The 19,883-nt window shown below is 42.4% G+C and overlaps 5 protein-coding genes across 7 annotated transcripts; 3 read left to right on the top strand and 2 right to left on the bottom strand.

Moving 5' to 3' along the window:
- Positions 1–834: 834 nt before the first annotated feature.
- On the top strand, positions 835–4,264 carry LOC131213642 (beta-alanyl-dopamine/carcinine hydrolase). Its single transcript, XM_058207724.1, has 7 exons — positions 835–1,309; positions 1,756–1,849; positions 1,971–2,074; positions 2,458–2,565; positions 2,668–2,902; positions 2,985–3,105; positions 3,186–4,264. Exons 1-7 carry the CDS (start codon positions 1,220–1,222, stop codon positions 3,595–3,597), a joined length of 1,164 nt encoding a protein of 387 aa, XP_058063707.1. The 5' UTR covers positions 835–1,219; the 3' UTR covers positions 3,598–4,264.
- On the bottom strand, positions 3,594–6,213 carry LOC131213643 (uncharacterized). The gene is made up of 3 exons (XM_058207725.1): positions 5,982–6,213; positions 5,576–5,874; positions 3,594–5,489 (listed from the first exon to the last, which is right to left on the bottom strand). The coding sequence occupies exons 1-3, from the start codon at positions 6,037–6,039 to the stop codon at positions 5,400–5,402; spliced, it is 447 nt and encodes a 148-aa protein (XP_058063708.1). The 5' UTR covers positions 6,040–6,213; the 3' UTR covers positions 3,594–5,399.
- Positions 6,214–9,581: 3,368 nt separating this feature from the next.
- On the top strand, positions 9,582–15,003 carry LOC131213163 (uncharacterized). Its single transcript, XM_058207142.1, has 6 exons — positions 9,582–9,773; positions 10,094–10,347; positions 10,609–10,961; positions 11,975–12,928; positions 13,299–13,451; positions 13,513–15,003. The coding sequence occupies exons 1-6, from the start codon at positions 9,620–9,622 to the stop codon at positions 13,586–13,588; spliced, it is 1,944 nt and encodes a 647-aa protein (XP_058063125.1). The 5' UTR covers positions 9,582–9,619; the 3' UTR covers positions 13,589–15,003.
- A 129-nt stretch (positions 15,004–15,132) lies between these two features.
- LOC131213164 (Golgi to ER traffic protein 4 homolog A) lies at positions 15,133–17,062 on the bottom strand. 2 transcript variants are annotated; one of them, XM_058207144.1, is made up of 4 exons: positions 16,954–17,031; positions 16,786–16,881; positions 16,232–16,632; positions 15,133–16,155 (listed from the first exon to the last, which is right to left on the bottom strand). In XM_058207144.1, exons 3-4 carry the CDS (start codon positions 16,598–16,600, stop codon positions 15,514–15,516), a joined length of 1,011 nt encoding a protein of 336 aa, XP_058063127.1. In that variant the 5' UTR covers positions 16,601–16,632; positions 16,786–16,881; positions 16,954–17,031; the 3' UTR covers positions 15,133–15,513. The 2 variants fall into 2 exon arrangements, with proteins under 2 accessions (XP_058063127.1, XP_058063126.1); XM_058207143.1 differs by having other exon boundaries at positions 16,786–17,062.
- Positions 17,063–17,743: 681 nt separating this feature from the next.
- LOC131213583 (glucose-induced degradation protein 8 homolog) lies at positions 17,744–18,966 on the top strand. 2 transcript variants are annotated; one of them, XM_058207651.1, is made up of 2 exons: positions 17,744–17,971; positions 18,076–18,966. In XM_058207651.1, exon 2 carries the CDS (start codon positions 18,113–18,115, stop codon positions 18,797–18,799), a length of 687 nt encoding a protein of 228 aa, XP_058063634.1. In that variant the 5' UTR covers positions 17,744–17,971; positions 18,076–18,112; the 3' UTR covers positions 18,800–18,966. The 2 variants fall into 2 exon arrangements, with proteins under 2 accessions (XP_058063634.1, XP_058063633.1); XM_058207650.1 differs by having other exon boundaries at positions 17,745–18,006.
- The last annotated feature ends 917 nt before the right edge of the window (positions 18,967–19,883 follow it).

Here is a 19,883-nt window from a genome sequence, read left to right as displayed (position 1 = left end):
TGAAAGTAAATGGAAATGTTTCGGGCATGCAGCACATATATAAACCGGAATCAATCCACATGCTGACTCGATAATTTGTCGGTTTTAATGCGCTTTAATTTGCATACATAAATCTGTTCGTGAATCGTGGGTCATGTATGTTGGCCACAGTGTCTGGCCAGCCGCGTGCATGACGTCGGTGACGTCATCGGCGTTCCTAATCTATTTCGAAACCGATTACCCTTCGTGTCCGTTCATTATGTAAGGTCGGGAAACAGAGTTGGCGACGCTAGACTGCCGTGTTTTGATCATGGAAAGGTATCAAATAGGCTTACTACCTCCCGTTTCCTAGGACCGGTGTAGGTAGTAGCAAAGAAGCTTATACATCATGCATCCCGCCAGATCCCATCCCTTCCCACGTACCTGTTTTGCTGAGTAGGAGACTAATTTTATAATATATTCGCGTTTCCTCAGTTTTCTGGTCGCACCGAACCAAGAACGGCGGAAAACAGAAAGAAACAGGTATCATCAAGAACAAGAGAAGCATAATGGTGGCTGATGTAGGTAGGAAGTGCGGGTGAAGGGTTGGTGGAGTCGTAGGAGGAGCGCTTCTTTTGCGCCCCGTCGTCGTCTTCGTGCCGTCGTCGTCGTCTTCGTCATCGCCGTCGCGGTCGCCGTCGTCGTCGACGCAGCCAATGTGAGCGTAAGCCACCGCAACCACCCGACGGTGGTCTGGTCTCGGCAGGCGTGCAGGCTTTTCGTGGCTCGCGTCTAGCGTTCACAGGCCTGCCACAGTACCAGGCGACAAGGTAATGCGAGGTAAGTAGAATATTTATAAACGGAGCGGAAGCATAACTAGCTCACCAGTTACCGTTTGGAGACAGTCGCACACGGAATAGCTAGCCATAGCCTTTTTGAGTGGCCGTCCACCAGTGGTGTGTCGGAGCGGTACAGTAGTGAAACGAAAACGGCTGGAAGTAAAGTAAAGCTGCCTTATCGTTGGAGTGTGGTGCTTATCGGAGGTGACTCAGTCCGTGTTCTTGCTGCTTACCGTCAGCCTAGGCAGTGAAAAGAGATCGGACACTGTCGTGAGCCTAGCCTCTAATAGTGAATCGCGTGTCGCCGTTTCCACGCATCCCAGAATCGTTTTTGCGCGCCTATATTTTTTTAAATTTATTTGCAACCTTTTTCAAATAACGCCAGAAGCAGAACCACCTACCAGCAATCAATCAAACGAAACATGTCGCAGCTCATCAAAAATATTCCCCGTCGGCAAAGCATTCCCATACTGTACACCCGCGGGACGCACTACGATGTGGGATACGATGTGGTAAGCAAGACGTGTTTTGTTCCCAAGATCCCTGAAGTTCCCTGGGAAACCGACAGGCCTAAGGTGTAGAGAGTTTCTCGAGACATTCCCTCCAGTCAAACAAATAGACGTTTATCATCTCTCGGTTCATCGCAAATGTCCGTGAGATATGAAAGCACACGTGATATTGATATTTGTTTGTTATTATGCACACAAAAAAGCCTAGTAATACAGGGTACAGGGCGGCCACGTGCGACCACAGACGTTCCGGTGTCGTAACCTCGAGGCAAATCGACTACGTGATCTAGATGGGAATTATTGTTTGTCCAATTTAAAATCGAATTCCAAATCCCCCCGCTGCTGATTAAAATTATTTAGATTTAAGGCATTAAGGCATAACTTCAACTGAACAAATAAGATTGATGGCTTCTTATTAAATTAACGGCGTATTTTTTACTATGTTCTAGGGTCGCACGTTTGCATCGATCATAAAAAACTTTTTACACCTCTCAGAACCGCTAAACAACTCTTATCTGACATTGTATAACACCGAAGAAGGACGTAAGTATTGTCTCCATGTGGTTGTGTGTGTGTGTAAGCGGGCGGGGGTGTTCGTCCTCATTGTACCACAGCTGATGTGCAATAGCAGCAGTAGCAGTAACACCTTCTTCTCCTGCTGCAGGAAAAGTTTACAACGCCACTCTAGAAAGCGTGAAGAAATCATTCCCGCAGTACATCCGTGAATTGGAGGGAACAGCAGACGGCGCCCAGGTGGAGTTTCACAAGGTAAGCGTTCCCAATCCCAATGATGCCTTCCATGTGCCTTGATATACATGCGGTAGAACTATGCACGTAATGAGCACTACAAGGAAGATCCGCTTATCTAATTAGAAATGGTTTTGCGCAGTGTTTTTTGTTGCGCGTCCCTCAATAATCCTGTTACCTGACTGAGTTTTTTTTAAATGCCTACCGGCGATCGATGGAACTATTGAACCATTTTGAAGTAGGATTTATAGGAGTTTTAAAGTTTATATGTTTTCCTTTATGTTGATGTTGATGTTATAGAAGCTTTGAGTGGTATGCGTCATTCGTCTATAATACTATATTTTAATTTACCTTAATTCCCTAAACTAATCATCAAAATGTTACTGTTTTGCTGTCAACTACAGCTCTTTCTGCTACATTTAGATGAAATCTTGCCAGTATCGGTCGACGGGAACAACAGCATCAATCAACCGATCGGCTGCTCCACTATCTGCGTCAACGAGCCTGGTTGTGTATGTAGATAAAGTTGTTGGAAGATATAACCGTCACATAAGTACGTGGCAAACGTTTGAATTGGAGTTTCATTTTTGTGTTTTTTATCATGCTCGTTCTAGGAAATTCTTGCCCATACCGAGGATGCACTGTCCGAGGTTCTGAACCATTACTATTTCGTGTCGGCGCATATAATTTCTGACAGTCCCCAGGGTAAATATAATACGATAGAAGAGCGCTTCACCTCGCTCTGCTATGCAGGCCATCTACCCGGATACACCATGAACTACAACCACCATGGGCTGGTTTTCTCTATCAATACGCTCAGTGCCAGAACGCTCATTGGTGGTAAAACCCGTGAGTATGATTGCGCTACCGATGTTGCTGTTTGTTTGTTCTTCGACGATAAATCCGGCTTATCCGGTTGCCATTATTGCAGCACGCCATTTCATCACCAGAGCACTGCTGTCGGCCGAAAACTTCATACAAGCACAACAAATTTTGCGTGACAACGGCGTTGGGGCTGCCGATGGATGCTCGATCAACATGACGTTCTTAAAGTAAGTGCGTTCGATTCGAAAACGGGAACTTTTGCTTTGTTCACTTGCCAGGTTCAATTGTTGCATAAATCCTCCAACAGGCAAGAAGGCGATCGTTTGTTCCATAATGCCGAAATGGGTCCAGCGGAGAACGCTGAGCAGTCGCAATTGAATATCTTCACCGCCAGCCCAGGTGAGTGCATCATTCACGCCAACAAGTACCTCCGACTGCCGGTACCGGAAGTGAATGGGCTTATTATAGACTCGAGTGTCGAGCGGATGAAAACGTTCGAAGGCTTCAAAGCGCCCAAAACCGTGCATGACGTGATAAAGATGCTGGGCGACACCAGCGCCCAGGAACACACGGTATTTCGCGAGAACGGCCCGAAAGACGTGATCAAAACCGTGTGCGTCGGCATTTTCGATTGCATCAAACGTACCTGGACGCTGTACTCGGATAACCCGAAATTCAACGCCCCACTCGTGATGCTACCGATTTCGCTCAAGAATTAAACAGCGATCAGCATTGGCATGTGTTTGAGACGTTGGACGCTCTATATCCATTTTCTTCAATGAGAATTTCCGTGAATCAAACAAGGTTAAGATCATTGTTCGCAAGCACCTCGTTTACCCCACATTATCGCCACTGTTCACTAGCATTGCTTATTGGATCGAAAGTCAATGTGATAACCGAATCTAGCTTAGCGACAGGCGTTCCTGTGAAGGCTATACCAACTGCGAGCTTACTTTTGCTGGTAATTGTAATTCTTTTAAAACCTATTTAAAGACGAATAAATGCACTGCTCAATGAAAGCTAGGCTAAGCTGTTTTGCTGCTTCGCACGAATTCAACGAAAATCAAAATAACATTCTTGTTTATGTATAACACTGTAATCACGATCTTGCGCTCATTTACATGTTGTCAGCGTTTGTCACTACGTACCTCACTCTCTTCCACGAACAAGGTAATCTACTTTAGAGCATGATGCATACATAAACCACCAGACTAGGTCATGAATATCGAAATAAAACGGTTCAAAGATCGTGAAACGATTTATCTGTTTGTATTTATTTACATTTAATTGCTACTCACACCCGCAAAGCGGTGGGCGCTCTACCACCACATTTTGCCGCTCGCTAACGACCGACCGAAAACGGATACAACAGATACTAAATCGTCATTTAGCTCGACTCGGTGTCGTTCATGATTAATGATTTTAATGCACCGAAGTCCAGCGTCAAGGTCGGTTCTATAAGAAGTAATTGAAAAAAATAGCTAGACCCTGCACTCCTAAGCAGCGGTATAGCTCATTGAGCTAGCGGCTGCTACAGCCAGTTTGTAGGTGGTCTTAGGCGATTGATCAGTAGTGTTTACTTGTGTTTAGGACCGTTTATAAGATTTACCGTTTTATAATTTACCGGACCGTTTTTATAAGTTTATAAGATACTGCCAAAGTTCTTTTTTCTTGCAGCACGGATTTGTATTAAAAAAAAATCTATCTTATTAAAGACACTTGGTTCAGCATCCACCCTTTATGGACATCACTCGGTGGTGCAAGTGACACTTCATTTTGTGCTACGTAAACTGTTGCTATGACATCGTGACTGTTTTCAAGGACATGAAACTATGTAAACCTTCTTGCCTTCGCAATATGCGTAGGTTGTGTATTTGTGTTTTGAATACATGCTTTATATAAAAAATCTGTTTGAGATTGTATCGTTCATATTAATAAGCAAGTTCTGTTGATGGCGTCGATCTACCGTTCGCGTCAAAAAGTTAAAATAGAAGAGGTTATTTTCTTCTCTGTAAATCTAGTTATTATCTTAAAATGGAATAAAGGAAAAATTCAAAGTATGAGACAAACCAAGTTCCACCATTCGACATTAAGAGACAGCTAACAAAATAGAAGGATCTACAAAGGGAAACAGTTTTTGATTTCGTGTAAACATTGTACTCTCAGTTTAGCTCTTATCGAACACTTAGACCTAGCTGTTCGCTACCTGGTGTGGCTTCGAGATTCGTTTCGATTTCATATTTTATGTTGTTACATAATTGCTTTTTTAATTAATTCAACGTTGGATGGAATGGTAAGAGTACGAAATAATACAAATATAAACATAAAATTTCACATAATCTAATACTGCGATTTACATGAATGCTGTTGATATGATACTACATCGGCATTGGACGGATTCGTGTAAGCAGAAATGTTGTGAATGTTAAAATAGATTTCCCATTAGCAGGCGTTATATTGCTGAAGGCACATGTGTTATCCCTCGCGCTCCACTATATTCGTTCTACCGGTCTATTTTGGCTCAGGTTTGCAAAACATTGCGGACAAAGAGCGTGACTAAGGACGCAGCAAACAGCTTCAACGAGAACGATATCGAATGCGGAGCGTCGCTCTAAAAGTAGAAACCAGAATAAAAGACAATAAATGGCCGCAGATGGTTTGGGTTGGGCCGCATTATGGTTTGCTAGGGCAACTTACGATGACATAATAATTACATCGATCACCTAAACAGCACGCCGAACAGGTCCAGTCTTCGTACCAAATATGCGTACAGTACGGCATGTGCTTTGTGCGGATGCGCTGACATATCTCCTTCTTAGCGCAACGCTTCGATACGTAGAACTGTTTTTGAGCGCCCAGCGAAAAGTACGGCATGCTGCCCCACCTGATCTCGGTAAGGCAGGCGTCTTCGCCTTGCTCGCAAATCTTAACCGTGTTTAAGCATTTTGCGGTGTTTCCGGTCTGGTTAGAACAAACGTAACATTCGTGGGCATTACCTGGGACCAGCATAAACATTGATAGGTAGAATGTAAAATTAGGGTTCACGCCCTTCACGCTATTTTCAGCAATTTCAATCAGCGTCGCATGCTAATGGAATACTTACAAATACCCATCATCGCCGTTATTAGCAGAATACAGGACAATAACGCCGAAAAGTCCATGCTGTACGATTCGTTGATAGTGGATACACGTAACACAAAAAAACTATTCAAAGCGGGATGTCTTAAATAAAAGCAGCAGTTCGCATGAATGGCAATGGAGCAACAAGCCAAACCTGCAAACAGATCAACAGATTTGATGACGTTTACCAGCAAACGACACGGGCACGCCCTGGAAGTGTTTCCAGTACTAACGATCTTCTAAACGAGATGCGCGAAAAGATTTGACGTTCACATTCTTCGCTGTAGCTACGGCGTAACTGCTGAACGTAATTATTTTCAAATTTTGGGAATGCAAGTTATCATAATTTTCATTTAGTTTACTGTGTTGAAAAAGTATGAACAAATCAAAAGAAGCAAAGGAATCCTCTTTCAGTGATTCGACGATTGTCCAATACGCCATCCTGTATTTTTCTACGATTTCAGGTGTTGTGTCTGTTTTTTGACGTTTTCGACATACATCGTCTTGAAGGCTGGTACGGCCACGTTTAAACTCAGATACACATCTTTTAATGTACTAATTAAAGGTGAAGAGTTTTTTTACACTTTCAATATTCGTTCATAATTTTCCCTTGCATTTAAACATTCCAAAACAAAAATTAAATCTCTGCATGATACTAGAATTTTCTGTACTGTAAACTGCACTGTTAAAATACTGTGACATGTCGATACTAAATAGGTTGTAAAAAATTAGGGACCGGTTGAAATGAAACTTCATATACGTTCATATGAAGTGTGTACCATTGTGACAAAAAAAATTAGGGTTGTTATCGAGGCTCCGAATTTAGTGAACAACGCAGTAGATATAGTACCAATGTTATATAGGAATTCCGTCATTATATAGGAGTACAAATGTAGTCATAACTAGCCTTAATTATATTTACAACAAGATTTCTCTTTTCCATTTTTAATGTTTTTATTTTACGAATTATATCATTGATCGATAACGCCAAACATGCTTTAAATTCATTTTTAAAATCTGCGAACATTCATAATGGCGGTCCAGACGCTACGATAACGATAACGATGTCTGCGTAACTGACGTTTCTGGAGACGTCATTAATGTTACTGACGTAGATCTACAAATCTGAACAAACGAGCATCAATTTGTGAACAAATTTCAAACAAGTGCCAGTTCACATTGTTCACAAATTGATGCTCGTTTGTTCAGATTTGTAGATCTGCGTCAGTGACATTCACGTCTCCAGAGACGTCATTTACGCAGACATCGTTATCGTTATCGTAGCGTCTGGACCGCCCATAATGAAACTCCCAGATACGTTTTGACATAAGCGCAAACAATTTAGCATTTATTTGAAATGTCAAACCAAGTGTTTGCGCTTCGTCTGGCACCCCGGTGGGGCTGGCGCAATATACAGGGTGGTCGAAAAAGAGTGCACTTTTTCATTTGATTATAAAACAAAACCGGCTTAATATTTTTCGATGCTTAAACATCAATTTGAAAGGTCCATTTATGACATGTATGTATAAAATACAATTTTGGTTGCAGAAAATTGGGAAATATGAAACATTTATTTCCAAAGTGGTAGGTCCCCAAGGAAAAGCGTTTCCCTTCTTCCTTCCACCTATCACCACCCCTCATTCCATCCAACTTGAAGTAGTGTGATGTTGGGGGTAACTGCATAGTTTGCGTTTAATTTTTGAAGAAGATGAAAAAGAGAGGGAGAGAAACAGAGGGACAGAGAAAGAGATAGAGAGAGAGAGAAACAAAGTAAGAGCGAGAGAGAGAGAGAGAGAGAAAGAGAGAGAGAGAGAGAGAGAGAGAAAGCGCCGAGAACAGCTAGTCTATATTATAAAAATGACGCTCCGTTTTGTGTGCGGTTTATAGACTCCGAAACTACTGGATCGATTGACTCGAAATTTGCTACACAGCGGTTTTAGGGGCCAAGGATGAGCAACGTCATTGTTAAAACCCCTCCTCCCCCTCCTTCTCACCCTTCTCATACAAACGAACTATTAAAACATTGATTACTCCACAAGTTATGAATCGAATCGAGTCAAATCTTGCACAATTGTTGATGGTCACCTGAGAAATCATGTGACCAAATTTGGTCCTCCTAGGACGATTGGAAGGGGTGGGGGGGGGGCGGCGCGCCCCCAGCCTTAATCCTTAAAATACGTCCTACGGCAATATGGGTATCGTTTCTTAGGTTTCTGTGCTCTTTAAATCGATTGGAGAGAGAGAGAGAGGAAGAGAGAAAAGGTGTGAGAGAGACGGTGTAAGAGAGAGGGGGTGTGAGAGAGAGAGTGAGCGAGAGAGGGAGAAAGAGAGAGAGAGGGTGTGAGAGAAAGAGCAAGAGAGAGAGAGAGAGAGAGAGAGAGAGGGAGAGAAAGAGAGAAAGAAAGAAAGAGGGAGAGAAAGAGAGAGAAAGAAAAAGAGAGAAAAAGAAAGAAAATAAGAGGAAGATAGAGAGAGAGGGTGTGAGAGAGAGAAAGAGAGATAAAGAGAGAAAGAGAGAGGGAGAGAAAGAAATAGAGAGCGAGAAATAGAAAGAAAAAGAGAGAGAGAAAGAGAAAGCAAGGGAGAGAAACAGAGCAAGAGAGGGAGAGCGAGAAAGAAAGAGAGAGAAAGCAATTTAGCGCATTTTTTCTTTCCCCTTTCCCCACTGTGATTCACTTGGCCGTACACTTAGAGAATGGCCAAAGAGTATATTTCACAGAACAGGATGCGACCAGTTTTTGTCATCCATGTCAGAGTGATGATTTCGCCCGAACACTTGGACAGGAACACCCTGTATACTCAAAAATGCGAAAGTATTACTAGGCGGCTACACGAAGCGTGAAAACTAGCGTAAAATTAATTTGTAATGCCAAACCGTTTACGCTTCGTGTGGCAGCAAAAATATAAAAACGAAACGTGAAACATGTTTACGTTCGTGTTTTTGGTCCAAGAAAATAGAAATAGAAGAGAAATTAATTGATTTCTGAATTTTTTTATCTGTTTTTTCCGATTTTGTTGCTATACCAGCAAATAAAAACATAAATTATTCTCTGTTTGTAAGCAAAGCGTATGAAAAAAATAATTACGCTCGGGTTTACGCCTCGCGCGAGCCGTAAACGTTTTGACAGCGCCGCAGCAGTTTGGCATTAATCGTTAATGTCAAAATCATTACGTTACGCTTGATGTAGCCCCACAGTATGAAAAAATAATTACGCTCGGCGTTTACGCCTCGCGCGAGCCGAAAACGTTTTGACAGCGCCGCAGCAGTTTGGCATTAATCTGTAATGCCAAAAACATTGCGTTACGCATCGTCTGTCCCCGCAGAAAGAAAGATATAAGCCGCTTTTGTTAAACCACCCTGTAGTGGAATGATTGTTACTAGGTACAACCCGCTGTACAGATGCCCTGCTGCAAAATGCGGTTGTAATATAATGCAAACGCACACACCAATGAAGCTGGCACACACACGCGCGCACCTATTTCAGGCAAACTCGACGAACTACGCACACAAAGGAGCGAAACTAATTTTCCTATTCCTATCTTTATTGGCTCAGCATTCACCACACGACAGGTTCATATTACGTCATACCAGCCCAAGTCCATCCAGGTGGTACGCTACCGATGGATGAAACTAGCAGAAACAGTGCTATGCTCGATATTGAGGGAGTTAGACAGCAATCAGACATCGACGCACTACGGGCAGACAATCGTGCGAAAGAGAGCTATAAGCAGATAGGCGAAGGAGACATTAATCGCCATCAAAGTGCTGGGCTGGGTAGGTACATTATGCATGCTTTTCATTTTCGCGAGATTTGGGGACAAATGAGGCCTATAATATCACCTACAATAGCAACCACGATTTGGGTACGGTTGGTGATTATCGACTGGTGCCGTTGCGCGCGCTTCATTGGCAATCCACTTTTTTGCTGCTCGCAAGACAATCCCGTGACAACTATAGCCATACTCAAGGGCGGGCATGGTTACTGTTTGGCTTGTTGATCTTCACATTTATTCACACCCGAGTGTTTGCAGAAATTAAAGTTTCTACTTCTCCACTTCCTCCCTTTCTTGTTTGCATCTTCTATGTACGTTTAGGCTCTATGACCAAGAATAGCGACGCGTACGAGAAGAACAACATCAATATGCCACGTGAAAACGCAGCGAGCGCCAAGGAGGGTGAGGAGGAAAGAATGTTGAATGGCGGTGGCGCCGATAGTGTGGCCTCCGCCGTTGCTCGGTGCGACGAAGATACATCCGAGAAGGGCAAACTAGCGCAGAAGGACGTGGAGGTGAAATTCATCTCCTCGAAAAACGGCGGTGTTCGCATCGATCTGGAGCTGGAGAACCAGGTAAGTGTCTGGTGGCAATTAGCACCTGGTGTGGCTGGCGCTAAACAGGGGTTTCACCTTTTCGTAAACCGTGCACGAGCTTAGAACTGTTAGTAGGTTGGAAACAATCACCCAGTGCGGTTTAGGCTGCCACAGAAGCCCTAAGCCAGTAGTTTTAAATGGATCATTTGCTCCATTCGCATTGCAATCATTTTATCTTCTACCGTCACACTCCTAGAAAACGTTGTCAAATCTTTTAAACGTCTACTTTCGTACTACTAGCAAACGTTCTCCGGCATGGCAAAGGAAGAATTGATGAGATACGCGAACGATCCATTCTGGGTGCGCCTCCGTTGGCTGCTTTTTGTATTATTTTGGGCTCTTTGGGTGGCAATGCTGCTTGGTTCATTCTACATCATCTACGACGCACCTAAATGTGCCGCTCCGGTACCGCTGACTTGGTGGCAACAAGGACCACTGATCGAGATAGACGAGAGCCAGTACCAAAATCAGATCGAGGACATCGTGCGATACGGAGCAAAAGGCGTAATCTATCAGTTGCCGGCTGATGAAACATACTTCATCGATTCGTCTCCGGTAAAGGAGAAGCTCGAGCAGCTGGTCACGGCGTTCCGGTAAGTTCTGTCGTTTCGTTTACGACTCACGCTGTCTCGATATGAAAGATTGTATGTGCTCAATGAAAACGACCTTCAAGTTTCGTGAAGGATGTTTAATAATAGTAGGCGTTACGCATGTGGTTTCTCTCGCATTTATGTCCAAGCTTGAGCAATATGCTTTGTGTTTCATCACCATCTGGTCGGAAGCAACATCACTTTGCCTAGGGTGGAACTTTCTGCTGTAGTTTTATACACACACACACATATCGGTAATATCTCACGAGAGCAGCGTAGCTTAGTCTAGAGAGCCTCCTACCGTTTTCCACACTTCTTAAATTAGGATCTTAAAGTACTTAGATCATAATTTTTCATGGTGTTGATGTACATCAAATTAAATATAAACACCCTTTGATAGAGTTGAGATAGAGATAGGTTGGACGCTCGTCGTTACCACGTAGCAAGCCATTCGGTTCGATTCGAATTATCTTTGTCTTGTCAAAGACTTGTTTCTTCACATTAAAGCGCTTGCAGTTTCCGGTTCGTCTCGCCTTCGCCATTGCTATAAACAAGGCGCAAGGCCAATCTTTGCGTGTATTCGGACGTAATTTAGCAAATCCATGCTTTTAACATGGACAGCCGTCACAGTCGTCTGCTTATGTTTTGGGTCACCACAAAATTTGTGAGAATTGAATGAGTGAGTCACCACAAATTAAGCGAGTTACCATATATTAATACACGCAAAATGGCACGAGCGAAGCCGGATAAAACAATCAAGGTATCGAAATAATTACCCGCTGGGTTTGTTCGTATCACTGAAAAGTGAGACAATTAGAGGACCGCGGGAACCTTTTCCATCATAACACCATTACCAACGGAAAGCATGTTCAAAAATGACAGAAATATATACATCGATTACCAACGGCGAATTATACCATTGATCGGGAACATTTCTTCGACACATTCTTCAAATTGTTTTGATATTTCAAACAAACAATGACATGCTAATGTTTTTGTGGGTCCCACGGTTTCAGATCCAGAAAAGTCGAAGTCATCGTCGATCTTACACCTAACTTCGTAACGAAAGATGATCCCCTTTTCCGGGAAGCAATAGAGCGTCCTGAGAGTGATGCACGCAATGCTTTCATATGGAGGGATGCGGCGAAAGCACCAAACTGGCTGTCGATTGTTGAGGAGGGTCGAGCTTGGAAGAACATATCCTCTGGCCAGGCTATTCTCTCCCAGTTCGGCACGGATCGCTACGACCTACAACTAAACGAACCGATCGCCAAGAGCAAACTGAAGTTCACCATCGAGCACCTTATTTCGCTTGGCGTTCGTGGAGTACGGCTCGCAAATGCCAAACACTTTATCATCAACCGCGATGGAGGCGACGAGTCGCCCATGAACATCGAAGAAGCGGATAAATCTCTTTCGCTCACCGACTATGGCTTCTGGACCCACAAAGAAACGACTTATCGCGAAGGACTTGGCGAGTTGTTTCACGAATTAGCTGGTGTAGTGCACGGCTTGCTTCACGAAAATGGTTTCATTTCGGTCACCGAGGACATTCTGCGCCCGGAAGTGTTCGCCGTTAATGGAACTTTACCTATTGATATACCGCTTTACGGCAATATTGAGTTCGATCTACGCGAAGGTACCGGCCCAAATGTAACAAAAAAGTTGCGTCACGACATCGAAAATGCATACCGTACAGTGAAGAGCTACAGTGCTTACGGCGGTGGCAAACCTTGGCTTCAGTTGCGCTATAATAGAGCCTCCATGGAGCACCTTGGCGCATCCGAATACACTATTTTTAATTTCCTACTTCCGGGCGTTCCTGTGCTACCACTAGATGTGCTCACTAGTAATAACGTTTCCCAAGAGACAATCGAAACGCTGGAAAAATTCCGCGGCTCATCATCGTTCCAACACGGCCAGTTCAGCATGTACAATGATGCGAACCTAACTTCCTTAGCGTACATCCGGTAAGTTTTGCTACCACGTAGTGCACCTACGTCAGTACCCTTATTTCGCAAGTTCGTGTAATTCAAATGTAAATGTTCCATTTCGCGAGTTTTTAATTTATGTACAGGAACAAATGTTCTGTATGTTAGTGCTAACAATTTTACCATTCTCTTTTAAAAACTTTGCGATCGGAAAACGTATGTATGTATATTGCATAATTCATTACTAACTCTAACATTAATCTCTAACGAGCAGCTATATGTAAGTGTTTGCAACAATATTTATTAATGGTTATATTCCATGACACTTATACCAATTATTGGTAAATGTGGAACACGTTCTGTAACTTACTTTTCATCTCGTCTCGTTTCATATCTCGAACATTTTCAGGCTTAAATCAGGTAACCCCGGATATTTAGTAGCGCTGAATCTCGCTCAAGAAGAACCTAAGGTGGCAGATTTCAGTGGCATAGATGGAATAGGCAGCGAACTGACCGTCGTCCTAAGTAGCCACAATTATGCTGTCCCGAACATTGTCGCAAAGTAAGTAGTTTTTTTTATCTTAAGTATTTCTGAATAGTAAAAACAGTATCTCATTTACTAGGACAAAGGTGCCTGTCAATGCCATACCTTTATCGCCCCAGTCGGCCATCATTGCAACGTACGTACCGACTAAGTAATGGGACGAGTAATGTAGAATGAAACTATGCAGCATCTGAATCTCCGAAATTGGGGAACACAACACAGGAAATATCAGCAGTCGTTGATGGACCATAGACCCGCCGGCTTCGACGTTCATTATATTAGATTCGGTCAATCACACAAATCATGAATGTTTCATATAAAAAACATGCAAATGCGTAATTGTTACGCACGCATGCTTTGCGCTTTCTTGCTTTTTCTTGCTATGCTCTTAAAGAGACGAATGATGCATACTAAGTCTAAAACTATTAAAATCGGAATGTTTCCAAAGAATTAAAGTAATAATGTACGATGTAATTTTCACGATCTGGGCTAAGCCTTATGTTGCCTTTGAATTGTGCGCAGCAAAATTTTTTGAATTTCTTGCAATATAACCACTCTTCAAAAAGTGCGCTGGTCGAATTTAAGTCGGACAACAGTTACATTGAAATGCAGTTTTGCTTTGTATCCAGGTGCTTTATCATGGAACCAAGTTTCTGCACAGTGTCTTTTGGGCCATTGTAGTCGTTTTTCGATCAATGCATTGTTCAAATTGATCATTTGTTGTCGTTAGCAATCTGTGTTAACGGTTTCACCCCAGGTTTTAGGAGTTTATGATACACCACACTTTTCTGGTCTCATCAGACATAAGCATTGTGTTTTTGCCGAATCCGGTTTTGCAGTCGAAGTTGATGGTTTTACTGGACTGACCCATGGTTTTTTCTTTCTTTTTTGGATTCTCAAAATGAATCCACTTTCCATCGCCAATCACGATCTTTTGGTGAAATTAATTCCTTTTGTAGCTGGTGAGCAGAATTTCACATTTGGTTTTTCGGTTTTTCTGCTGTCTTTCGTTCAGTGCTTGTGGCACCCATCTTCCAATTTTTTGGATCTTCTAGCGCTTTCAAACGCACGGATATGGCGTGTTGGGACATATTGAGCTGATCCGCGAATTGTTGCGTTTGTGTGTCATTTTCGTCCAAAAGTTCTCGCAGTTCAGTGTCCTCAAGTTTTCTTGGAGTCCTCCGACGCCCTTTGCTTGTTAAGTCAAAATGGCCTTTTTAAAAAATTTTAAACCGCTTAAACCACTGCGATCTTCCAGTAGCAAGCTTCGACAATCGTTTGCCAAAAAAGCCTAATTAGGAGGACCAAATTGACAGCTAGAGCCATTTGTTACACATTCCGACTTCATAGTATTAGACCTGGTATCTCTCAATGTCTCTATAATCTAAACAACATTGCTATACTCTATCATTCAATGTTAAATCCTCTCCGTACTAAAGATCGCTTGTTTGACGGTTTGCCATACTGTTTGGCATTTTTCATCTTGGGGCCCATCCATGTACGTGAGAGCGACAACAATAAATCAAATAAAATGTTCTATTGCATTACATGAACTTTGTTGAGTAAGTTTGTTTCTTATGTGTTCTACGGCACAACATACGGTGGACAGAGTTGTATTTCAAATGGTCGCATGCACGATTCTGTATTACAGTATTTCACGATTCTGTCACACGTAATTGGAAGAAAAATATCATTTTTGCCTTTGGCGCCAGGTTATACTTTATTTTATGCATTACAGTTTCAGTTTGTTGGCATAAATAATATGTCTTCATTTAAAGTACCGTAATATAAGAAAATATAAAATGTATTGTACTACGTTGAGAGCGAAAGAGACAAATCTACAAAATCGGTATTTTAGAAAAACAGCGAGTGGAGTTGAGGCATACAGAAGAAAGAATGGATGATCCGTGTAGTAGATCGTCAAAAGCATCGTCGTGATTGGGGTACAACAAACAGAAAAAGGTTGTTCCAAAAAGCGAAATGGCAATAAGCAGGAACAGAAAAGTAAGCATCATATACAATAGTATAAATACGACATAAGCCGTTCTTCTAAGATAAAAAAAATCAAATACAATAGTAACTAATCAACATCCCCATGCAAGCTGGTATCGCTTCCATCTCCGTCCCGACGCCCATTGGATGGTTCGTCACCATAATCCGCACCAAGATCTTGGAAGAACTGATTCAGCAATTCGTCGAATGCGAACGTTCGCATTTGTGTCTGCTGACGGGCTCCGAAAAAGGTGATACCAATCTTGTGCAAATACCGCTCGTACGAAGGATCTCTGTCGAGGGCTGGACGGTACAGGTCGCAAAGAACCCGAAACATGGCGTATTTCCGTTCGTGATGTTCGATCGCTTGTAGCAGAAAGAAGAGAAAATTCAACAGTGGCAGGGAGAATGGGGGATCGGTACACGCTATTCGAGGATGAAACTTAATGTATGTTGTGAAGGTTTCGGTGGCTGCCGCTGTTTCTTTTAAGCACAGTTGCTGTAGCACCATTTGAGCCACGAATAGATCAACTTCTCCCTCGTATCCCTGCGTTTGGCTCAGTTCTATTAGTAGGAACGCACAACTAAAACCATCGCGTGACAGCGACATGTGGTAGCGAGCCTGCGGGATGTTGTCTTCATTGTACATAATTTGCGCGATGAGTTTATGCATCAGTGAATGGCCGCTGGGTGATTTTGCAACCATTCCACTCCAATTGATCGCTTTTTCCTGTTAGTATATTAGAACATGTGTTATAGTTACTAGAATATAGTTACTAAAAGACGTGAACTCACAACACACTCACCAGGACTGCATCTCGCTCTAGGATACTCGGTTTAATTTTCTTGATTATCTCACTAATCCGCTCCATCCAGTCTTCTGCTGGTACAATAGTTGTTTCCACAGTCTCCAGCGTATCTATCATGAGCAAACCAAGATCGGCGCCACTACTGTACTGCCCGTGGTCCAACATCTTGACCGCACCATCGTAGAGCAAATCTAGCAAGTCGTCGTGTTTCGATTGCGCAGTGTAGCGAAAGTAGAGCGTGTGGTACATCTGGTGCGCTTCATAGAAATTTTTCGTTTTGAAGGAAGCGTCCAATTTTTCCAGCACGCGTGATACACCGCGTGATGAGTCGGGTTTTTCTGGCTTAGTTTTTGCTTGGGAAGCCATTTTTGCACTCGTGCTGTAATATTTGTTGGGAGCTAGAAATAAATAGAAACATAAGCGACATTCCACGCGTCAAATGATGGTACATTCCTAATACGACAAAAGCGATTATCAACCTGCTTGTCGTGTTTACTGTTTCAAAATTAAGTGTAAGTAATAAGTCAGTAACGCAAAGCACCTTTACTTACCTTTGCAAATTATGCGGAACTGAAACAATGAGAAAAATAACCCTTATCCGAATGTTTTAATGACCAAATCCGAATAATGACGATGACAGTACAGTGCTGTGAAAAGATGTTTCTTGTTTTATAGAACCAATTAAGAGAACCTAGAACATCTCGTGTAAAAATATTCACAAAGAAGGTTTTAAACCCCCGATTGGTTTGACTTGGTTGGGGATCTGCAGTTATTTTTCTGATGATTGATTGTGTTTCAGTACAACACATCCAATCTCCGTCCACAGGTACACACCACGGATTCACTTTAATACAGTGGAGAATATGTAGCGTAATCGAAAAAGTGTTGACGTCTAGTGAGAGAGAACGTTACCGACTACTCTGTCAACGGGGGCGAGTAACATATAATTTTAGAATATTTCAGGATTTTTGTACACAATTATTAATATGACTGAAAAAGGTTTATTTAGGATAAAGTATTTTTAGAGCATTTGTAGCAATTATCTATAGTACCGGACTCTCTAAAGCATCAAATATTACCGAACAATCAGGGCCATTCATTTTGCTCGACGTTCGTTCAAAGGCCAACATCGAAAGTTCATTTCGGCATTGTGTTCGAGAAATGGCATCGAGACTTCCGACAGTACATAACCAAGCACTGGGCCCTATTGTGAAACTCGAATTGAAAACTCGAACGTTGGAGTGAACACGGTAAGGGAGAGAGCAGAATACAGGCAAAAAGGCAGAAAGAGAAAGCTATAGCAAAATGAACTCAAATGACCATTCGAATTTTCGACTCGAATTTCACAATAGGGCCCATTGTTAGCTTAAAGTCCAGTAGCAAGTAAGACCGACTCATTTGCTTGAGTTGTCAGTCCTTAAAATACCACTAATAATTTTCACGAACTGCTTCGCGATGTAAAGAAATGTTTCCGTCATCACCAACATGACTTAATGGCAGTGGCTAACAGTCGCCGCTATTGTATTAACTCCATATAAAAGAATGTAGAGCAAGCGCTGCCGCAAAATGACAGCGCGTATACAACACATCATGCAGTTTAGTTGATAATCAATGAAGCAGTTCTTAGAAGACTTTTGAAGAATTTGGCCTTTATGCAAATGTGTCGGTCTGACTTCCTTTTACCGACTTCAGTTGTTTTGGGATTATTTTATGAGTTCTCCTGCTCGTGAGTACACGGTAAACAAATAAGCAACAATAAACTTTCGTGCGCTGTGCGTAAGAAACATGTGTTAACTAATTAACTCAGTATAATTGTTTGTTGAAACCTTTTCATCCTGCAGGCTGTATTTCCTCCGCTTTTCCAACGTCGCAATTAAGATGAGCTGTAATGATAAGAATGATGGTATCTCCAAGGAAGAGTGGCAGAGCCGTCTAGAATCATTTCCGTTCAAACAGGACGACATCAATAAGTTGATTATGAATTATTTGGTTACAGAGGGCTTTAAAGAAGCTGCAGAAAAATTTCAAGCAGAATCTGGCGTTATTCCGACAGTCGATCTCGGCTCATTGGATAACAGGATCCTGATCAGAAAAGCTGTACAGAATGGCTTCATTCAGGAAGCTACACATCTTGTTAACCAATTGCATCCGGAATTACTCGACAACGATCGGTATCTGTACTTTCATCTGCAACAGCTCCATCTGATTGAGCTTATTCGAGCTGGAAAAATTGAAGAAGCGCTTACTTTCGCTCAAACTCAGATATCCGAGGCTGGCGAAAGCAATCCAGGGGTGCTAAACGAGTTGGAACGAACACTTGCCTTGCTAGCTTTCGAGAAACCCCAGAATAGTCCATTTGCCGATCTTTTGGATCAGACACATCGCCAGAAGGTGGCAAGCGAACTGAACGCAGCGATTCTGAAAATGGAGCATCAGGAACAATCCAGTCCACGTATGATAAACATTCTAAAGCTGATTCTTTGGGCGCAAACCGAGCTGGACAAAAAAAACGTCAAGTATCCGAAGATGGTGGATTTGGCAACGGCTACTATTGAACCGAAATAAGACCAAAATGTAGGACCTTCGTCTTCGCCTCGGCAAAGCATTCTAGCAGGGTGATTTTAACGTGAATCATATGTATGATAATTAAAGGTAGTTTACTACTGATTAATTTGTTCGTTGCTGTTTTTTGAATATGATAGAATAAAGCACAAAAGTGGATCTTCCCGGTTGCGCAAAAACGTCCAGGATCTTTTTGTTTTATTCATTTCGTCGTTTTGTTTCATACTTCGTCCGCAAGTCGTCCGTAACAATCAATTACGTCCCTTTACGTAGCCATGCCTTACTAGGCATCGAAAATAATCAATGAACAGGTCCATGAGCCATCCCATGGGTGTCCGGTAGGTGTGGCCGCAAGGGTCCATCGAATCTACCAGTTCTCGGGCGCAGATCCGCTTGGATGGCTCAAGGATGGCACTGGCGAGCATGCGCTTCGTCTACATATACTCGGCAGCTTAGTAAGCATAGTTATACGACCCGTATAACTATGCTTACTTCGTTCGTCCGTCATAAACAACGAAGGGTCATTCCGCAGATGGTGCACATCTCCGCTATTTCACCCGTCCTTCAATAGACGGTACGCCTGGCCTGGCCGTCATAAATTCTTAAGTGTCTTCAGAATGTTTATTAAGTGGAGAATATTGCATTGCTAGAAAATGTTAAAGTTGTACTAGAACTGTCCCGCCTTGCCTAGATAAATTTTGGAAAATAAATGATAGCTAACGACATAAACAACTGCCTTCGACAACACCAACATAAGCTAGAGAAAGACGAAGCGTAACGTAATGTTTTGGCATTACAGATTAATGCCAAACTGCTGCGCTTCTGTAGGGACGTTCATGGGTCGGCCGACTGCAAATCCGACCGTAAACAATGTTAACAAACGCTTTGTTGCAAACAGAGGATAATGTAAGTTCTTATTTTCTGGTATAGCAACAAAATCGAAAAAACGGAAAAAATATTCAGAAATCAAGTAATTTCTCTTCTATTTCGGTTTTCTCGGACCAAAAACACGAATGTAAACACGTTTGACATTTCGTTTTTATATTTTTGCTGCCACACGAAGGGTAAACGATCTGACGTTTTTGCG

Source organism: Anopheles bellator, chromosome X (genome assembly GCF_943735745.2).
Source record: "Anopheles bellator chromosome X, idAnoBellAS_SP24_06.2, whole genome shotgun sequence".
Classification (NCBI taxonomy): domain Eukaryota; kingdom Metazoa; phylum Arthropoda; class Insecta; order Diptera; family Culicidae; genus Anopheles; species Anopheles bellator.
The sequence above is the reverse complement of the archived record's forward strand: the minus strand, read 5'-3'. Positions and strand labels throughout refer to the sequence as shown.